Here is a 20,893-nt window from a genome sequence, read left to right as displayed (position 1 = left end):
AAAACCACACTGCTCTTCCTGAATCCGAGGTTCGACTATCCGACGGACCCTCCTCTCCAGGACCCCTGAATWGACCTTACCAGGGAGGCTTAAGAGTGTGACCCCCCTATAATTGGAGCACACCCTCCGGTCCCCCTTTTTAAACAGGGGACCACCACCCCAGTCTGCCAGTCCAGGGGAACTGCCCCCGATGTCCATGCGATATTGCAGAGTCGCGTGAGCCAACACAACCCTACAACATCCAGAGCCTTAAGGAACTCCGGTCGGATCTCATCTACCCCCGGGGCCCTGCCACTGAGGAGCTTTTTGACCACCTCGGCGACCTTGTTCCCAGAGACTGGAGAGCCCAACCCAGAGTCCCCAGGCTCAGCTTCCTCAACAGAAGGCATGTTGGTGGGATTGAGGAGGTCTTCGAAGTATTCTGCCCACCGGCCCACAACGTCCCGAGTTGAGGTCAGCAACACACCATCCCCACTGTAAACGGTGTTGGTGCTGCACTGCTTCCCCCTCCTGAGACGCCGAATGGTGGACCAGAATCGCCTTGAAGCCGTACGGAAGTCTTTCTCCATGACCTCTTCAAACTCCTCCCACGCCCTAGTTTTTGCCTCAGCGACCACCTGAGCCGCATGCCGCTTCACCCGCCGGTACCCATCAGCTGCGTCTGGAGTCCCACAGGCCAAAAAGGCCCGATAGGACTCCTTCTTCAGCTTGACAGCATCCCTCACCGAAGGTGTCCACCAACGGGTTCGAGGGTTGYCGCCGYGRCAGGCACCAACAACCTTGCGGCCGCAGCTACGATAAGCCGCCTCTGCAGTGGAGGCACGGAATATGGTCCACTCAGACTCGATGTCCCCAACCTCCCCCGGAACGTGTTTGAAGTTCTGCCGGAGATGGGAGTTAAAGCTCCGTCTCACAGGGGACTCCGCCAGACGTTTCCAGCAGACCCTCACTACACGTTTGGGCCTGCCAGGTCTGACCGGCTTCCTCCCCCACCACCGGAGCCAACTCACCGTCAGGTAGTGGTCAGTGGACAGCCTACAACAGCCTACAACCTCTCTTCACCCGAGTGTCCAAGACATACGGCCGCAGATCAGATGAAACAATGACAAAATCGATCAACGAACTGCTGCCTAGGGTGTCCTGGTGCCAACTGCACATATGGACACCCTTATAATTGAACATGGTGTTCGTGATGGACAATCCGTGATGAGCACAGAAGTTCAACAWCAGAACACCACTCGAGTTCAGATCGGGGGGGCCGTTCCTCCCAACCACWCCCCTCCAGGTCTCACCGTCATTGCCCACGTGAGCGTTGAAGTCCCCCAGTAGAACAAGGGAGTCCCCAGGAGGGGCACTCTCCAGTACCGCCTCTAAGGACTCCAAAATGGGTGGGTAATCTGAACTGTTGTTCGGCCCGTAAGCACAGACAACAGTCAGAACCCGTCCCCCCACCTGTAGGCGGAGGGAGGCTACTCTCTCGTTCACCGGGGTAAACCCCAACGTACAGGCGCCGAGATGGGGGGCAACAAGTATGCCCACTCCTGCCCKGCGCCTCTCACCGTGGGCAACTCCAGAGTGGAAGTATGTCCAGCCCCTCTCAAGGAGACTGGTTCCAGAACCAGAGCCATGCATCGAGGTGAGGCCAACTATTTCTAGCCGGAACCTCTCAGCCTCGCACACTAGCTCCGGTTCCTTCCCCACCAGAGAGGTGACGTTSCACGTCCCAAGAGCCAGCTTCTGCAGCCGAGCATCAGACCGCCAGGGTCCCCTCCCTCAGCTGCTGCCCGTTACACACTGCACCCAACCCCTTTGGCCCCTCCGGCAGGTGGTGAGCCCATTGGAAGGGGGACCCACGTCTCCTCTTCGGGCTGAGCCCAGCTGGGCTCCATGGGTAAAAGCCTGGCCACCAGGCGCTCGCCATCGTGCCCCACCTCCAGGCCTGGCTCCAGAGTGGGACCCCGGTGACCCGCGTCCGGGCGAGGGAACGCTAGATCCAAGGTTGTTGTGCATCATAAGGGGTCTTCAGGCTGCGCTTTGTCTGGTTCCTCACCTAGGACCTGTCTGCCTTGGGTGACCCTACCAGGGGCATAAAGCCCCAGACAGCTTTAGCAGGTTAGATTTGTGGCACAAAAAAAGAAAGTAATTGTCTGAAGCACCACATGGTCAAACATAACAATATTTCAATTTCTTTCTAAAGCAGTTAACATTTTTCACTTGATCGCAGGGTACTCAGAGGAAAAACAGGGACGCAGCCTTAACCCTAAGAACCATCTTAAGCAACTCCTGTCTCCTTTTTGGCTGTAATCAGCTCTGCGCATTTTCTGTCAGATTCCCCAGTCATAATGCTGAAAGTTGCCAAGGAGCTGCCAAATACTCTGGTCCTGTTTAGAGTCTCTGTCAGCCACAGGCCTCTGAATCATTTTGAGAGTTTTAGTAATGCGCTGTATAAAAGCACGGGGTTATTGATGTATATGTCTTTGTCAAAATCATTTCTGCTCACAAAGGGCTGGTTTGGCTGAAGTGACAGTTTTTATATTGAGAACGGATGACAGTCCAAGCATTGTGGGATTTGTGATTATATCTTAGATTTTCTGTAGTGGTGCAGAGTTAAGTATTTGATTGCACTGAATTTAACTTCTTCCATTAAATGGGGGTGAGGGGATTCACTCACATGGCAACAAAGATATAATTCAGTTACTGGTTTGCTTTGAAAATGCATTACTTAACATTGAGGTTGAGGCCTTTTTTCACTTTCTATTTGAGCTAATGTTGTACTGCTTTGGTTTGTCTGATTTTCTTTGGGAGACATGCCAGTGTCTGCAGTGATTTATGCTGGCCACTCAAGATGTGTTCCCCCCTTTCAGGCACATTGTGGTCTGTGGTCATATTACCCTCGAAAGTGTCTCCAACTTCCTCAAAGACTTCCTACACAAGGACAGGGATGATGTCAATGTAGAAATTGTTTTTCTCCATAAGTAAGTTCATCTTTTCCTTCTTCAAATATGTAGGGCAGTGCAGAATGTTATGCTTTATAGAAGGTGTCCTCACATTTTCTAATCCTTTTTATTGTGTTCTCTGTATGATAGTATTTCCCCTAATCTTGAGCTGGAAGCCTTGTTCAAACGCCATTTTACTCAAGTCGAGTTCTACCAGGGATCGGTTCTCAACCCTCATGATTTGGCCCGAGTAAAGGTATCATTCCTGACCAAATCCCTCAAAATCCAAACAACACTCAGACAGCCACGATCAAGCTTACTTTTTAAATTGAGTTTTTGAAAATAGAGAGCATTCATTCTGCATACCGTTCAAGTTTGAAAAAGGCTATTTTGCAAAAAATAATAACATGCTTTCAAAAACAGATGGTGGTAAAAACAAAAGACTGGATAAAATATGTATTCTGTTTGCCATTATTGTGTTTTAAAACCATTTGCTTATTTGGTTCTTCCCACAAAGATCGAGTCAGCGGATGCCTGTCTAATTTTGGCCAACAAGTATTGTGCAGATCCTGATGCTGAAGACGCTTCTAACATCATGAGGTATAATGTCCTGTGGAAAGTGAAATCGGTACGAAATAATTTGTTTATGTGTTACATTTCGATGGTGAATCTCTGCGGTTGTTCTTCAAGGGTCATATCCATCAAGAACTATCATCCCAAGATCAGAATAATAACACAGATGCTACAGTATCACAATAAGGTAAGTGTTAAAACACTTATCAGTATGTAAGATTTCACTGTGTTTCTCTTGAGCTCCATAGCACATTAAAATCATGACAATGTTTTGTCATGATTTTATGGCCATTGCTAAAAATGACCATTTTTAACAATGGTCATTTAAAAACTATTTGCTAATTTTAAAGCTGTAGGAGCAAAGTAGTGTTTTGAAAACCACTTAAGCACTTACTGATATGATGAATGGCTAAGATCAAGAGTATTTTCACATACAGTTTGTGCTACAGCAGAGTATAATATGAGTTTAAAGGAGTGCACTGGTGCAATTAATCAAACTTGATTATCACATTAAATAGCAATATTTATCAGTTCAGCTCAAATAAATTTATATGACAGAATCAAACCAAATATATATGTGATATAACTGAGCATTTTCTTTGTGGCTGGCAGTCAAACCCGGTGCTTTATGATGCCTACTAGACTGGAGTATCAGTGTAATTGTGAGGGCAGAAACAAGTGAAATCAGAAATATGTAAAAAAAATTAAAAAATAAAAAGAATTCTGGGTTTTTGTTTTTTATATTAAAATTAAGATGTTGTACTATCAGCCCAAGGATAATCTTATATTTTGTAATTTTCTTCAGCTATTTACATAAAATACAAAATACTGCACCTTTAGAATGATGTATTTGATTGATTTAATGTTAATTGTATATTCAATGAGGACAAATTATAAATAAAAAAATATATATTTTATAGCTTGATTCTGCACTTGTAATAGAAATTCAGGCTTTGTGCTGTTTTGAGTTGGCTAACCAGCTGTTGGTTGTCCCATGTGTGCTTTGTATTTTCACATTCGTAAGATGTTTAGATATAGAAAGAGCCCTTTAAATAATCTTGGGCGTTTGCTACAGTTTACTACGGCCAGCTAAACTGGCTATGTTCGTATAAAATGGCAGTTTTCTAGCTGTCAGTTAAGTCAAACATTAAATTGATCGTATAAATGTCCAGATTGTATCAGCTGTTTGCCAAAACGAACTGTTCCTTGAGCAGTGTCTGAACCAAACGTTTCTATGGTCTTCTTTGTTTTACGACCTTTCTGCCTCTCCTGCTCTGAAGGCCCATCTGCTGAACATTCCCAGCTGGAACTGGAAGGAAGGTGATGATGCTATATGCCTGGCTGAGCTGAAGGCTGGTTTCATTGCCCAGAGCTGTCTGGCCCAGGGCCTGTCGACCATGCTGGCCAATCTCTTCTCTATGAGGTCCTTCATTGAGGTAACTCACAGGAACAGATTTACTCGTCTTGTCATCTGAACACACCAAAGTGTCACAGATTTCATTCTCAGTACTCTGGAGATGGTTTTTGGACATGATTGAAGATGAGGCTAACACAACCACTGTTTTATATCTTATCTGGTGACGGATGGGCCAGGTCTGTGGGAATTTCACCATACTTGTGCAGAGGAAGGCTTTCATTGCAGTGTTTACAGTCATTTTGGCTTGTGTTTTTTTGGTAACAACTCATCTGGAATCTGTTCAGTGTTTCTTTGGCCCAACACTATGGTGGTTGCTTCTATTGAAGACCCGTTTTCATGTCATAAAGATGATGGATCATCTAATAATGACCTGGCTGATGCTTTGCAGGAGAACATCTGCAGTCCACATTGAACAGATGTTGGAAGGGAAACAGTGCTGCTTTTTTTCTTACCATATTTTTTTTTAAAATCCACATATGGGGTTTCCATGCTTTTTCTTCTCAGATTGAGGAGGACACATGGCAGAAGTATTACCTAGAAGGAGTGGCTAATGAGATGTACACAGAGTATTTGTCCAGTGCCTTCGTAGGCCTCTCCTTCCCCACTGTGTGCGAGTGAGTATCACTCTTTGCAAAAAGTTGTGTTTTCTAAAAAATCCAAATGACAACAGACATGTAATGCTCAAAAACATCAAGTGCTTTTGTATATTTCTTCTCTAATCCAGTGTTTTTGTTTTCCAGGCTGTGCTATGTGAAGTTGAAGCTGTTGCTTATTGCCATTGAATTCAAGTCTGAGCAGAGAGAGAGCAGGTTTGTGAAGTGAATGTTTCTGTCACATCTGTGTGGTAACTAAACTTCTTAGGGGCTTGTTTCCAGCTGTAATCATTGGATAGTCTTGTAGTAGATGTGTCCTCAGACTTAATGAAACTGATTTTGAAATAGTCGCATTCTGATTGGAAATGGCATCTCTCAATAGACAACAAAAACACAAATAGGAGTAGGAAATCTGAAATACATTTACTGCTTTTCATTTACATATTATGAAAAAATATGTCAAAAATGACTCGGAGGGTTTTATGTATTTTATTATATATTTTCCAGGTGTATTGGAATTTTATAGCACAATCGAGTAAATAGGCTACCTTCAGTTATTATAAAAATGCTGTATAGCATAACTTAAAACATATCAAGCATAACTTAAAAGAAATTGAACTCCTTAAAAATTGGCCTCTGTCTTTTTAAGAAGCCCCTACTCTTTCCGACCTTTAACTGTCTTCATGATATTGTTCCTCTTTAGGTCGTTGGCAACTATTCCTAGAGTGTTGGACTGACAATTAGATTGCATGACAATCTCAGTAGACTTGCAGTTTTACCAGGTGTTTGCCAATTGTCGTAGTTGCTAGTCTAGTGGAACTGAGTGGGAAGGCACGCAGTGTGTGCTGTGGGTTGAAAGCCTGTAGTCTGGAGAACCAAGGAAGAGCTTTGTGGAAATAGGCGGTGCTTTGTGACAGAAAGCATTTAGGCACCCGTAAATATCTGCCACGGGAGATTCAAAGATTCTTCAAATATGAAAGAATCAAAGCAACTCACCAGGTATGTTTGTTATGAGTCGATAACATTATAACATGAAATTAAGCTCAAAAATAGTTTGTTTTTACACAATAAACTCCTGTAATATGCCTTTTAATAATCAGTAGAGAAATCTTTATTACCATTACAGCAATGGAAACTTTGCTAACCAGCTTTTTGCCTATTTCTACTGATAAGTTGATTATTTATATTTGGTGATGAGCTCTAAGTTTTTCTCCCACCACAGACTATTAGATTCAAGTCAGGAGTCTGACTAGGCCACTAAAAAGATTAATTTAAAACTGCTAGACACATGAAAATCTTTGAGCTTAATTGTATTGAGAAATAGTTTTAGACAACTAAGAAGTGGTTGCATTAAAACCTTCCTATTGTAATCAATACCATTTACAGATTTACATTGTAAGTACGCTGAGCAATCAAATTTCACATTGTTTCCCAAAGTTAACTGTATAGTGTTCCCTTTGAGAGTGTTTGATTACAGCCTACTCTGCCTTAGTGTATACTACATGACAACACAAAGTGTTTTTTTTTCCCTGTTACCTCAATTGCCAAATCCTTCCCACCCCTCCCCATTTCGCCTGTGTGAAATGTTTTTTTTGTGTGTGTGTTCTGACAAAGCTGCATGATAATGTCCATTTACAGAAATGCTCATTTTGACATTAGTGCTTCATTTTATACTAACATTTTTATAACATGATGCTGTTTGCTCGCATTTCTTTCGAATTGATTCACTTTAAACAGATCCCTTTTACAGTGGCTTTCAAAGAACACACCCTTGTTAAAATATCTAGTATTTGTGATTAAATTTTTTTTTTTACCACGATTCATTATTCCACATCTTTGTTTTCTTCAGTTTGAGAAACAACCAATAAATCAACTAAAATACAAACAACCCTGTTTAATATAAAAATGTAAAGTAAACATATTAGTAAAATAAGAGCTTACAATAATCTGTATTCATGTGCATTTGTTTGATAGGAGTCCATCAGCATCCCATACTGCAACCTTTGAAATACTTACTTCATAGACGGACGTGTTGTGAATCAATCATTTGTTGAGTTGGACGTGTGTTTGGACTTACTGTAATGCTAAAAAACAAAATTCATGTTCACCTGCAGCTGTCTGACAAAGTATTATATTTTTGATCAAAAACTGACTGGTATTAATACCAGTTTATAATTTCCACATTCTTGACTTGAATGTCACCTTCATCTGAGAGCAAATAATCCCAGATCATGCCACTGGCACCACCATGTTTCTGTGTGGTGTTATTTTTGTGATGCACAGTGTTGTTTGGAATTGTGGCCCAGAAGTTAAAGCTTCTTTAACTTTTTTCAACCGGGCTGACCATTTTTGCATCATATTTCTATCTGTTTTGGAGCGACTTTTATGTTCTTTTGATTCCTTTGCCTCTCTGCAAACTGCAGCACTAGATAACATTATTATAGGTTAGTTAAATTGACTGTAATTGTTGGGAGCTGTGAACTCAAAAAAACTAAAACTAAAATCTACTTTAAAGATGTCACACATGTGCATCCAGTTTGTTGAAGCTTTACTTTGTTGCATTTCCCCTCTCACAGATTTGTTTGTTTTCATTTGAACCCCTTGTCCCTTTTTCATATAGAAAGTATTAAAAAAAAAAGTAATGCATTTTTATGGACTTTATTTTTATCCTAAAACTTGGGTGTTTAACATCATCATACTTTTTTTGATAGCCACTGTATATTGAGTTTAATGACATCATGGTCTTCTTTTCTTATGTGTTCTCTGGCCTTTCCATGAACTGCCTACAAAATATGTGCCACTATGCAATTGTTAAAGATAATCTATCTTTACAGAACCTTTACATTTTTTTTAAAGTAATCATAAGGTCATTTTTAGGAGCAAAGACTTCAGCTTCGGACCGGCGTCAAATGCTGCCATATAAGGGCTATTTAGTGAACATGCAGAGAATTATGTAGCAACAGTTACATTATCCTCTTCTTTTTATGTCAATGATAACTGTTTGATTTGAGATTTTTTCTTGTTGTTTGCAGAAGCCGAAAGCGGTATGCCCTCTACCTTATCTTACTTCCAAAGTTCCACCCAATCTCCACCACTTTAAAGACTTTGGGAGTTTCCCCCCAAGGATATTTTTCCAAACACTATGTCACAGGCCTCTTTTTTTCTGATTTTCTTTGGTGTCCCTTGTGCTTAATGCACTAACTTCTTTGCAGGCAGAGAGAGAGGATAGATAAATTGGAAATGTTTGTAGAAGTGCTGTTTCTTTGTCTTTGCTGTTGTCGGTGTACCAAAGGCCAAACTCTCACCCTCTTCATATCTACCTCGATTTTGGTCTTTTTTCAGTTTTGTCCTTAACCTTCTTAATTGATTTTCTTTTTTCTTCACGTTCAGTTTTTTTTTTTTTTCAGTGTTGCTCAGTTGAAACCCTTTTTATGTGTGTTTTCTCAGAGAAGATCAGCATTCCACGCATTGGTGTTTTTATATCAGTGTCAAAGCAGTACTTTGTGGTTCTTCGTCTCAGAATCAGTGTTTTAGCTTATGTGCAAACATGTCGGATCAGATGTGGTGTTGATAAGCACTGATCTGCTTATGTTAACTTTTAGATAGACACATTGCTATAGACAGTGGCTGACACAGCAGCATGTTTTTTTTTTGCTTTTATGGATTTAACACCAATCTCACATCAACTTCTTAATGCTGATAATGCCGCACTCTAGAAAAAGCATGGAGCTGTTGAATTTGGATAGCTGTAGATTGATCAAAACTAAACTTTAAATTCACAAGCACCACAATTCACTTTTGCATTCCATGACCCTTTCATATTCTGTGCGACATGTGTATCCATTTGTGCATGTTTGTGCGTCTGAGTATGCGTGACTACCTTGAGAGGGTGATTTTTCTTTGTGGGTGAATGTGCATTTTGTTTTCTCCATGTGCGTCTCAGCCACCATGTACAGTCATGCTTGTGCGTCTCTTGAGTAGATGTTCCTAAGTGAGGTCACTTCCTGTCAGTTTGGTGTTTGAGAAACAATCCAACTGCACAGAAGTTACTGCAACCGTCTGCATCTACGTACCTGTCCTTATACCTGTACTGCGGTGGCTATGCCTTTCTGTTTGATTCTTGTCCTCTTCATGCTGTTTGGTAACTGCATGCAGTCACATAAGATGTTTGATGCTTGCCTTGTTGCTCACAATGTGAGGTTTTGTAACTTTGACTCTCACCAGTTTGTACCTGATTTCGCAAAGATGTCATGGATTGGTACGCCTGTAAAATCTCAGATTTGGGCAGCAATGTTTGTGGAACTGTATTAGCTAAATTAGTAGATGTACTTTTTACTACATAGCATGCCAGAGATACCGCCTGTCTACTCCTCTTGGGCCATCCCATACGAGGGACTGTATATCATAGACATGGATATAACAATTCGATCTGCATGACTGGTGCAATATGATCACGGATATGAGTAGAGTATATATATATATATATATAATCAGCCATAGAGTTATGATTACCTGAGGATAAAGTGGGTGAGTAGCACAGATCATCTGTGACTGAATGATTCTCTTGACACAGCAACATCTTATAGAGTGTTTTAAGGCATAAACTGCCTTGAAAAGGTAAAAAAAGAAAAAAAAAAGAAGCAGAGTAAGGAGTTCACAAACTTCTCAGTTACATTAATGGAAGATCTGAGGATATGCAGACAATATTTTTGGCGCCTTCCAGCAGGAATGTATAAAAAGTTTACTATTCAATTCATCCTTTGTTTCATTAGTGTAATCTCACATTTTGGAAGAATAAAGCCTTCAGACTTAATACACCCCATTGATGCTTGTAGAACAGATTAGTTGTCGGTCTTCACCTGTGTCATTTCACAAGGTTGGAGCATATGAATTGAGGGGACTTGGAGTATTCCTCTGTCGAGATTTTCTAGACTAATTGTTCTTCTTTACCCTCTCATCTTCTGTTTACCCCCTTTAAGAGGATTTTGTTATGATGATGGCGATGACAACGGAAGTTCAAGTAATTCTTTGACTTATTCACTTGTTATCCTTTGGAAACACTCAGTAATGGATTGTTTTCAGTTGTCTGGTGGAATTAAGGAAGCTTTAATTTTATATCTCCTATAATGGGGTATTTGCTCTTTTAACAATGTTTCCAAGGCCTTTGAAAGACAAAGTGATCCTTAGAATCACAGATTCTCCATCGTATTTATGGTGAACATGTGTGTTTTCATATTTTCATTCTTTGCTTCACTAAAAATCCAGATCCAGTTGTTAGATGCCAAAGAACTGAGCAATAGTAGTTTTCAGTTTTTGTGGAGTTTTCTCAACTTTACGTGTTTATTTCAATGGTTGAGGGACAGCACTGTATTTTTCTGTGTGTCCCAAAGTACTGATTGGTTGGCACATAGATGGGATCTTATGGTTGTTATATAGACATTTTATTAGTTTTTTTGTACTTTTACCAGTGTAAGGTAATGCTACCAAAGTGAAAGATATTTATTTTAAGGCTTTTTACACATCCTTACGAGTGACGCCAAAACATTTGTCTATATCTGCAAATCGGGACAACCACAACATCTAAAAACATTACCACATGTACTTCAGGACCCAGAATGTTTGTACTAGACACCTCCAGATGTTTCCTTTGAAAGATCTGAGTGTCCAGGACAAATAAGCCTTTTTACTGGCAAACGGGGATATCCTCAATATTAAGTGGGTGTTCATAATGTTATGGCTGATTGATGTTTGTTTTATTTTCTCAATGTTACTGTCTCTAGAGCTCAGAGGAAAGATTGTTTTGTGTTAATTTTTTTAAATCAACTGCCTGACATGTGTCTATAGTTATTAATGTAAATCAAGACAATAAGGAAATATCTCCTCTTTTTCTATTATTAAAGAAAATGTATGAGAGACAAAAAAAACAAAACAAAATAATTTGTCATCTGAGCTTATATTTTGACGGAGTAATTTTTAAAGGGTCGTTGGTTCGATGTTTCAAAACCTTAGTTGACACCCATATCATTGATGATTGTTGCCTTCAGGTAACCATTAATGACCAGTGTGTGCGTGTATGTGCTTGTATGTGTATGTGTGTGTGTGTGCGTGTGCGTGTGCGTGTATGAGTGTGTGTATGTGATTACAGAATATATATGTGTATTCTGTGTTGTAGTCTAATTAATGGGGAATGATACAGCCAATCACTGTAAGAGTTTTGAATTGAATCCACTCGCCAAAAAAAACAACTCTATAATATTAGAATATATCCTGTGATGCAACATTGTTCTAGTGAAAAATAGATATAAATATTAAATTTGTATTTTTTATTATATTAATTTAAACGGTACTACTACTTTAAAGGGGACTTATTTAAAATTTTCTCATCTTTTATTGTAACCAATAACATATTTTGTATATTACTCGAATATATTTTCACAAAAGTTGACAGAAAGAGCTGTTCATTCCCTTGCATCCTGCTGTCAATTACTAACTGAAACAATTACACTGTACATTCTCTATACTGCAGTCGTGTCTCAGTGGTCATCATAACATAAATTTTGTTTTGCCAAGATGACTGTATTTGAGTGCTGAGACTAAAACCACTCCATGGCCATGATTTTAATTCTTTCTGCCCTCGTCCCTTTTACTTGTACCTCTCTGTCCCTCTTCTCACCCACTGACCAATCCAGTATCATTTTGTGAGAGAGAAAAGAATTAAAATTCAGTGTCCGATCATACTGTTGCACATTTTGTCCATCTGTGTGAGTATCACATACACAAATTGCCCTAAAGCCAAGGAGATATACCTGTTCTTACTAACATGACACACGTTAAACCACTAAATTAGAGTGGAGTAAACAGAAAGCTGAAACTCAGTTCATATCAACACTGTCCCAGTCAGATTGAAAGCCTTAACAAGTGTGTGTACCATTCCTCTTGATTAGCATGTTGTGGGCATGATCTGAGTAATGTCTGGTCATTAACAAGCCTTTTTTTTCTGTCTGTATGTCCTTGATTTCCCAGCATCCTCATCAATCCAGGCAATCACGTCAAGCTGCAGGAGGGAACACTGGGATTCTTTATTGCTAGCGATGCCAAAGAAGTAAAGCGGTAATTATGCATCTCTGATGGAAAAGAAACCCCCTAAACGAACCTAGGGATTGAGGAATTGAAGTGCTTAACATTTTCCTGTCGTTTTTAGAGCATTTTTCTACTGCAAAGCTTGTCACGATGATATCACAGACCCCAAAAGGATCAAAAAGTGTGGCTGCAAACGACGTGAGTATCTGTCCTGGTACTGGACACCACTGGCACCTTTTTCCTCCCCGTCCTCCCATCCCTAAACCAACTTGTGGGTTTATTTGTCTCTTTTTTTTAGCACATCAGGTCTCTACAACACAAATCTAAAAGCCTCTCATTGTGCCATTGTTATTCTGTTCAGTGCTAATGTGTTTTATGTCATCACACCATTATACTCATAGGAAAGTGTTTGATATGGGTCCCATTTGAACTGCCATATCATCCATTATGGTAGGCTCATTTGTCCAGAGTTTCTTTGTCTTTTGGTAAATATTTAAATGTTGTCGTCACAGTGCATCTTTCCTTGAGTGTAAGTAACAAATAATGACTTTACACCAAGAATAAGTTAAAATGAAGGAAAAGAGTAATAAAAACAATATATCAAATTGCAGTAGCACTTAAAATGTAATTATTGACAGACTTAATGAACAAGTTTTCTTAGTAATGTTTGAAACAATAGCAGTATATCCAGCAATCTGTACTCTAATAGCTCTACATCATATTAAATATCTTCAGATATAATGTAATATTACCAAGTCATTTTACATAATAATGAAAACAGTTATTGTTGAGATCAGCTACTCTTCTAAAGAACTTCATGTACATCACCCTCCACACTTAGAGGAGTAAAAGTCTTAAAATCATGTGCATAATACTCATATTTTATATAAAGTAAATGTAACTAAAACTTCTTTATGTAATTTTAACTTTTTCAATGTCTAGGAGCTTCAGTTATTTATGAGTTCCTGATTTTTCTGAAATGTAAATATGATATTACATCAAACTTTTTACTTAGACACTCTTCAATATGAGACAGACAAAAATAATAAGCTTTTTGAGTTAGCCAGATGAATAGTGATTTTCATAAGTGCAGGAATGTCTACTAGAAAAACCTTAACTATTTGATTAATAGAAGGACATTCTTTCCACCAATTGATGACTGTTGACTTATCTCTCCTTCAAAAATCAAAATCAACTTTATTTTAATTAATTAGTTTCGACAATCAAATTTGGCATTTATTGCAGATCATAAAATAAAATTCTGATAAAAATTACGAAACTGAAATGTGAATTATAGCCACATATTAGGTGCCAACTCCCAACAAGTCAAATGTGTATACAGTGAATGTGTACAAGTTTAATTACTTAAACAGCAAAGCATCTTAATACCCTGTATGCTGTGAATGTCAAATATGATAAGACTGAACTGAAAATAAACTAAAATAGGACTAATTTCAGTCATTAGGAACTTGAGGAAACCAATTTATTTAAAATGTTTTAACAGTGAGTGTGACTTTTCCATTTAAATGAATTCCATTTATTTGCTGTTTTGCATTGGGGGTTTTTTTGTGGATGGAAAATGATTTATTTAAATGTTGACAGAATCACAGTTAAATGTGGTTGAAAAATATGTATAAATGATATGATATGCTACATTAACATGGGCAGGCACAGTATTAGACAATCACATGTGACTTCAGATTGTGGTATAAATGTTTCCACACATTTATTCAGAGGAAAATGTTGCAAACAGACTCCATGTGCAACTGCAACCTTTAGTAACAAAACCAACTTATTGGGACTTTTTCTATCAGCTTATTATTCACCCCCGGGGGTCATATATTGTATTCAGACACTCATGCAGCCCTCTTGTGCTGCTGTGTTACATCAATGAAGTCAAACGTCCCTTTTATTGTCACCTCAGTACTCCTGTTCTTTAAACCATTTTGAATATTTGAAAACTAAATTAATTTTATAAACTGACTTGTATTCACTGAAGCAGCTGTTATTTCTGCCGTGATTGTTTTTAAACTACAAACAAGGAGGACGTTGGCCAGTTATTGGTGCAGAGCCACACCAACACACACACACACACACACACACCAGACCCTTACCGATCATACACTGGAGCTTTCAACTCACACACCATTCAGTGAGGATAAACAGGCTTATTTAATGGTTTAAGAAACTGAAGTTAAATGAAAAGATTTTTTATGTCAACTCAAACTATTGATGCTGACGAATTTCAAAGAACCGGAGCTGTGATAAACAAGGTTGATGGAGGATTTTTCAGTGTGACGTTGTGATATCACAATAAAATATGAACTGTTGTAGAGATTGTTATACACCTTTACAAGGGATCTTGAAAAAACGTGGAGGGTGCTGTACATGATAGCCATTGACAGCATACGGTGCAGAACTTTTGTGTGTAAAATTTTATTTAGATGTAGCGTAAATAGACTTGTTAATATTATAAAATTGGCAGAACAAAAAAGAAAAGGTAAACGTTAGATAATTTAAAATGCTGTCATAGATGGACACCATAATTTGTCTAGATTAAAAATACACTCTTAAAATGTTCAATTTTTTTGCTTTTTTTTGTTTTATCTGCCACTTATGTTTCAAGTAGTAAAAACAATCAGGATTCATAATATGTTGTGGACACAACAATATCTTGAATGATATTATGTAAGTTGCTCCAAAAGTTGCATTTGTAGAGGCATCAGTTCCTTCTCTGCTGTGGAACCCTGCCCTGCAGTATGTTCTGGTATATCATGTTCTGTTGTCCTTTATTGTTTTTGTTTCCATGTTTCTTTATGACCAGTGACAAACTTTTGATGTATTTCCTTCCCTGCTGCCATTGGAAAACACCTCTTTATTTTAACTACTCATTGGTAGTGATTTATTGTGAGTAAAACAAAAATGGGTGTCTTATTACCCAGAGTGCAGTGTGTTTTATATTTTTCCTCTTTAGCCAATAGTATATTGTATCTATGTTGCATGTACCAGTGTAGCTTCTGCATCCCTTTCCTCGCCTCTCATTTCTTACACTGTGCTCAGACCAGACCAAAGCGAATGAGCATAAATCAAACTTAAAACCAACAACAGGGCTTCTCTTATTTTCTTTTACCGACACACAGACTAGCTTAGAAGAAAAGAAATGAAGTTCAACCTAATTGGATGTGACTATCGACCTTTGCCGTTTTTGGTCACAAATTGAGAATCAATCTAATCTCATCTTCTTTATGTAGAAACCAATCTGCGCTGAGATTTTTGTCATTATCCCGCAATAAAATAATTTAAAAAACAAGATGTCAAAGTGTAACTGTATACAGGCAAGAGCTGGTGACATTTAAATTGACCTGTTTTCTTTCAAAAGGACATTTGTGCGGCTGTCCTTTTTTTTTTCTCCCACAGAGCAGAAATTGTCCATGTGGGAAGTTCTGTTAAATCCTAACAAGCGAAGTTGCCAAAACACAATCAAAACAATCTGGTCTCTTTCTTGTCCCACTTTTTTCCTGTGATCTCAGCCCCCATATTTCCTCAACTCTGGCTGAGTTTTCAAAGATCATCTTCTCCCTTCAGACTTGAAATGCCGCTGCGACAGTGTTGCACGTTTCAAATCTGGAAAGTCGTTGGGCTCTTTATATTTTAGACTCGCTGCCCTGGGTGATAAGCCCTTTAGAAATGCAGAAACAATAAGTGTCATAGCATTCTGCTGCCACTAGATGGCGATACTCTTCCAGTCATGTACAATACTAAATGTAAACGTTGTCGTCTGTGGAGGAAACTCAAATCTCCTGAAAGCTGTTCAGCAAAAATACAAGGATAGATGTGTGGATTTGTCAAATACATGTCATCAAAAATTGAACATGTCTTACAGATTTAACCACACCTAATGTGTTGCATCATTTTGTACTCTTTGATGTTTTATGTTTACATGATACGTTCATTGCTCAAAGGATTTGAGCCAGCTGTATCACTTTCCTTGCACTCTTGCTGAACAATAAAAAAAACAAAGCTTTTGGAGGGGATTTACATCAGAATGCTGCTCTCTTGGGGACATCCTTTATATTCAACATATCATCTCCGAATGCTTCTGTTTGAATGTGATGTCCTCCGGTGAATTGTACAAGGGAGGGACTTATCAAACACCCATGCAGACATTTTAACTCAGTTTATGTTATGTTGAATCATCAGTCAGAGATGCCCTATAATGAACAGCTCATGGTCCTCGACCAGCATCTGGTTATCTGTGAAGTCAGAAGTGAAAGACACTGCCAGAGTGTGTGTGTGTGTGTGTGTGGGTGTGTGTGTGTGTATGCGTGTGGGTGTGTGTGTGAGAGTGAGTACATGTATGAATGTCTTTTGTTCCCCATCTCTCCCTTTCCATTTTATTAGAAATCCTCATTGTTACTTATATATACTGTGTACCAAGTGGCCATGCAAAAACTCTGAGTTTCAACAAATTCAGCATGATGTTACAGTCTCACTGCACCTGTTTGCCCATGCCTCCCCCCAGAACTGGTTCATTAATGTGAACAGTTATCTCCTTTCCTTGTTGCTCACAGCAAAACTGCACTTTTTGCATGCTGTTCATATGCTCACGAAGCATACGTGCATGCTACTCAATAAAACAGTCCCTGATGCCTTCTGCCGAGTATTTTAAACCTACTGCTTCATTCAAGATCTGCTTTTCCAATCTGAGTCATGGGTCATGGATGTTGAAAGTGTCTTTTCACGGGTGCCAGACTGTATTACTGTGCTGTCTGTTTGCACCCCTCCATTGAGAGAATGGGGATCATGGACTGTTTCTGCCCAGAGTCACAGCAATCTACAGATGCAGCTCTGGGGATTTTCACTGCTCCCCCTTGGGTTCAAGGTTTCATACAATGCAGACCAACTCATAGCCATTCATCTGTGGTTGACTGGTCATCAATAAGTTTAAGGTAATGCAATGTTACTTATGTAACAAATAATGTAATTTACCAATACAAATCAAATTCTAGGCTGTTCTCAATTTGCCTGGGAAGTCAGACTTTGCTTAATTCCTACTTTAAGGGTCTTTTTAATAAGATTTCCTGATTACAAACTCAGAAATTCTGGTTTTAGAGTGCAAATTGAATGGACTACCTCCCTTTGGTATCAGTAGTTATAAGAACAGTATTCAAAGTATCTATTTGTAGCCTTCTTGTGAGCAGACGTTGTTTATTTGTACTGGAAACAAAGGTGAGGTCACACTGAATGTGAGACTACTGTTGCTATAGAACATCTTTACACCAAATACAGATCCTGATGTAATGCGGTTTTCTTTAAAATAACTTTCTCTGAGTTTGCAACATTAAAGTAGCGAACAGTGAGTTTCTCTGCAATGTGGCAGTGCTCAAATGAGGAAATCATTGATCAGAAAAAAGATTAGATTATAGAGTTTCTGACTTCTGGTCAGGGTCTAAAATCAGACAGTTTCAGCAGATTGCTTGGTGCAGCTCTAATCAAAAGTGACATTTCAAATAATACAAGCAATTCTTTGAATAAGTTTGTACCTGAATAAAGCCACTTGGTATTAGTTAACTTATACCACAAGTCATAAAAAGCAACAAAGCTCTAAACTGTTGTTAAACAGGTTGACTTTATCATTGATTTTTCCTTCTACCGGGAAAAAAAAAAAAAAAGCAATTTCTCCCTTCAGAGTTGACCAGATCTCATTAACACAGCATAACAACACCAAAGTAATCCATTAAATGTTTATACAATAGATTAGCAACCAATCAACATGGCCAGCAGACTGAACACCCTTTGGGGAGTGGAGCAGTGAAACTGCAGGCTTTGGAAAAAGCATGAAGTGACCAGTCTAGTAAAGTAGAGTAGTGTGATGCCATGGACACAGCCTCCGGCTGCATGATGGGATACAGGTACGTGATCCGCTCCGAAGGCAAACAGATAGAAGATGTACAGATGTATGAAAGAATGTACATATAAGGTTTGCTGCTGAAAATATTGCTCATGCCTCTTTTTCCTTGAATGCCTCCCCCCTCACTCTCACCTTGTTTTCTGCCTCTCTTTCCCATAGTTACATAGTTTTGTCTTTTGAACCTATTTCAGCCTTAGCACACAGCTTGACCTCCTTAAGAATCAGGCAGTTTTCCAGAACCCATCCGATTGATACATTACGAAAACTTTTCAACTTTGTCAAACAGCAAAACTGAGTTAAATTCGATGAGTTAATTAGTAAATTGCAATCTCAAAAATGCATTTTGACGTAAACCGGGGCTCAAGTCTGTGGAGCAGGTAGCTAAGGCTTGCATTTTCTGATACAGTTACCTTCCAACTTCCCCTTAAATGAATATTTCTCCTTTTGCCATTAACCTGCTGCTTTTCCTCTCCTCTCATCCCAAAACATGACTGTAGCCAAGATGTCCGTCTACAAACGAATGAAACTGGCATGTTGTTTTGATTGCGGCCGTTCAGAGCGAGACTGCTCTTGCATGTCAGGCAGTGTACATAGTAACATGGACACCCTTCAGAGGGCCTACCCACTTTCCTCTGTCTCTGTTCATGATTGCGCAACCACTTTACGTGCCTGTAAGTTACACCGCCCAACACATGCCGTTACATGTCTGTGATGTGTAGTTTTGTTTTTTTTTTTTTCTTTCTCATGCGGAGGTGTTCAGTGTGTCTGTGTGTTGTCTACGTGGCGTGACCTGTTTTTTGTGACACCATAGTTTGTGAAGCTGTGGCCGATGTGAATTTTGTTTTAGGATTACACATTAGCTATTTTTGTTGCTCTACATTGCGGCATCATGTTTCAAAATGGTAGTTTTGAGTGGTTATAATGTAAGTGGTGGTGTGGCTCTGTGGTGGCACTGTACAGTACTGTAGGTGTTAGATACATGGCTACCGCATGCTGCGTCAGTCATGCAGTTTTGTGAAAATGTCACCTCTCAAGCGTGATGTTAAATGTTTTTTAACTGTTCAAGGTAAGACTTCTGCACATACATCGATGGCGGTTCACTCGCAATGATTGTATTGCTGTAATTTGCTGATTGTTGCATAATTGTCTGATGTTTTTAAGAGACTTTTAAGTTCATACAATGTTTTGGTTAGATTTTTTTTTATCTTTTTAACATTTTTCTGCATCTTTTGTTCAGCTGTGCAAATATTGAATTTATTTTTTTAAATAAGAAGCAGGGCAGGAAATTATTTATTAGAGACTCTGGTCCAGGAATGTAAAATAAAAGTGCAGTGTATAAACTGTGCTTTTGTTTTTAGACTTCTTTTTGTGCTTTTTTCCCCCACATATTTACTGCTTCTAGAAAGTGAAAAAGTGCAAAGCGCACTTTGAAGAAAGTTATTTCCTCCCACACACTATGCTGCTCCTGAACTCCTTGAAGGCCTCGTTAATGGTTCAGGCTTTTCTTCTGTTCCTATATTCACCAAAATATATTCCTTGCCTTGTGGCTAGTTTGGCACATCTCAGAGAATAATAATAATCGAAAAAATCTCACATTTGACCGCTTTTTGACCAGTAAGTTAACTAATTAAAGCAGACCTGAGTACTTTAGAAAACTGCCAAAATTTCAGATAGAAGGCAAAAACAAACTAAAAAAAAAGTTTTTAGGAGATTTTTATAGGGTTTAATGATGTGATGCGTGTATCTGACACACATATAGGTAATTTTCATCATTTATAAGACAGTTTATGAGATTGTATTGATAATGTCTCATTCAGCCTGCATTTTGAGTGTTCTTTTTGTTGATAACTTGCGTATGGTTTTTAATGGGTCACAATTAACACTTTCCACATTAGGACTAAACAATTTGGGTAAATGAAAAAAAATAAATAAATACTGGATGGTAAGAAAATGAGGTTTTGTATCGAAAGGAAAAAAAAAGAGCAGAAAAAAGCAAAGCAGTGAAATAAGTTAAAAGTGATGTTGGATTTATTGAGGAAAGGTGAGAGGACTCCAGCTCCCGATTAGACCTTCCTTTCCTTTTTACTTACCAAGAGGACGTGGAAATACTAAATTGTCTGTCAATTAGACATGGCAGCAGTAAGCCTTGCTATCAAAGCCTTGGGTTCAGACGTACAGATCTGATTTCCTTTTCAACATTCTCCCACCGTCTGCCGACTCAGCCTAGATTAGTGTCAAACACAGCATGATGAGTTTGGCTTGGCCTCTTGTAGTTGGGCCTGTGCTGATATCCCTCGGTACCAATTACTGGCCATTACATGGTTACTGATCTCACTTTTCCTTCAACCCTCAGTAGGATTTAGGGAAAGCCTCCTCTGTCTTA

At 39.1% G+C, this 20,893-nt stretch overlaps 1 protein-coding gene across 43 annotated transcripts in view; it reads left to right on the top strand.

Moving 5' to 3' along the window:
• The window catches only part of kcnma1a (potassium large conductance calcium-activated channel, subfamily M, alpha member 1a), a 159,275-nt gene that overhangs the window by 101,408 nt on the left and 36,974 nt on the right, over positions 1-20,893 (top strand). For 11 of the 43 annotated variants that reach the window (XM_017308915.1, XM_017308917.1, XM_017308920.1 and 8 more), the window contains exons 10-21: positions 2,865-2,975; positions 3,087-3,192; positions 3,454-3,536; positions 3,627-3,696; positions 4,790-4,945; positions 5,431-5,540; positions 5,667-5,735; positions 8,552-8,563; positions 12,543-12,629; positions 12,721-12,797; positions 15,498-15,506; positions 19,008-19,181. In XM_017308915.1, coding sequence (XP_017164404.1) covers positions 2,865-2,975; positions 3,087-3,192; positions 3,454-3,536; positions 3,627-3,696; positions 4,790-4,945; positions 5,431-5,540; positions 5,667-5,735; positions 8,552-8,563; positions 12,543-12,629; positions 12,721-12,797; positions 15,498-15,506; positions 19,008-19,181 — 1,064 coding nt within the window. The remainder of the gene's footprint in view (positions 1-2,864; positions 2,976-3,086; positions 3,193-3,453; positions 3,537-3,626; positions 3,697-4,789; positions 4,946-5,430; positions 5,541-5,666; positions 5,736-8,551; positions 8,564-12,542; positions 12,630-12,720; positions 12,798-15,497; positions 15,507-19,007; positions 19,182-20,893) is intronic. The other 32 variants (XM_017308927.1, XM_017308926.1, XM_017308933.1 and 29 more) reach the window with 7 other exon arrangements.

This window comes from Poecilia reticulata, linkage group LG15, assembly GCF_000633615.1.
Source record: "Poecilia reticulata strain Guanapo linkage group LG15, Guppy_female_1.0+MT, whole genome shotgun sequence".
NCBI lineage: Eukaryota > Metazoa > Chordata > Actinopteri > Cyprinodontiformes > Poeciliidae > Poecilia > Poecilia reticulata.
Note: the sequence above shows the minus strand (reverse complement) of the source record. Positions and strands in the feature narration are given on the sequence as shown.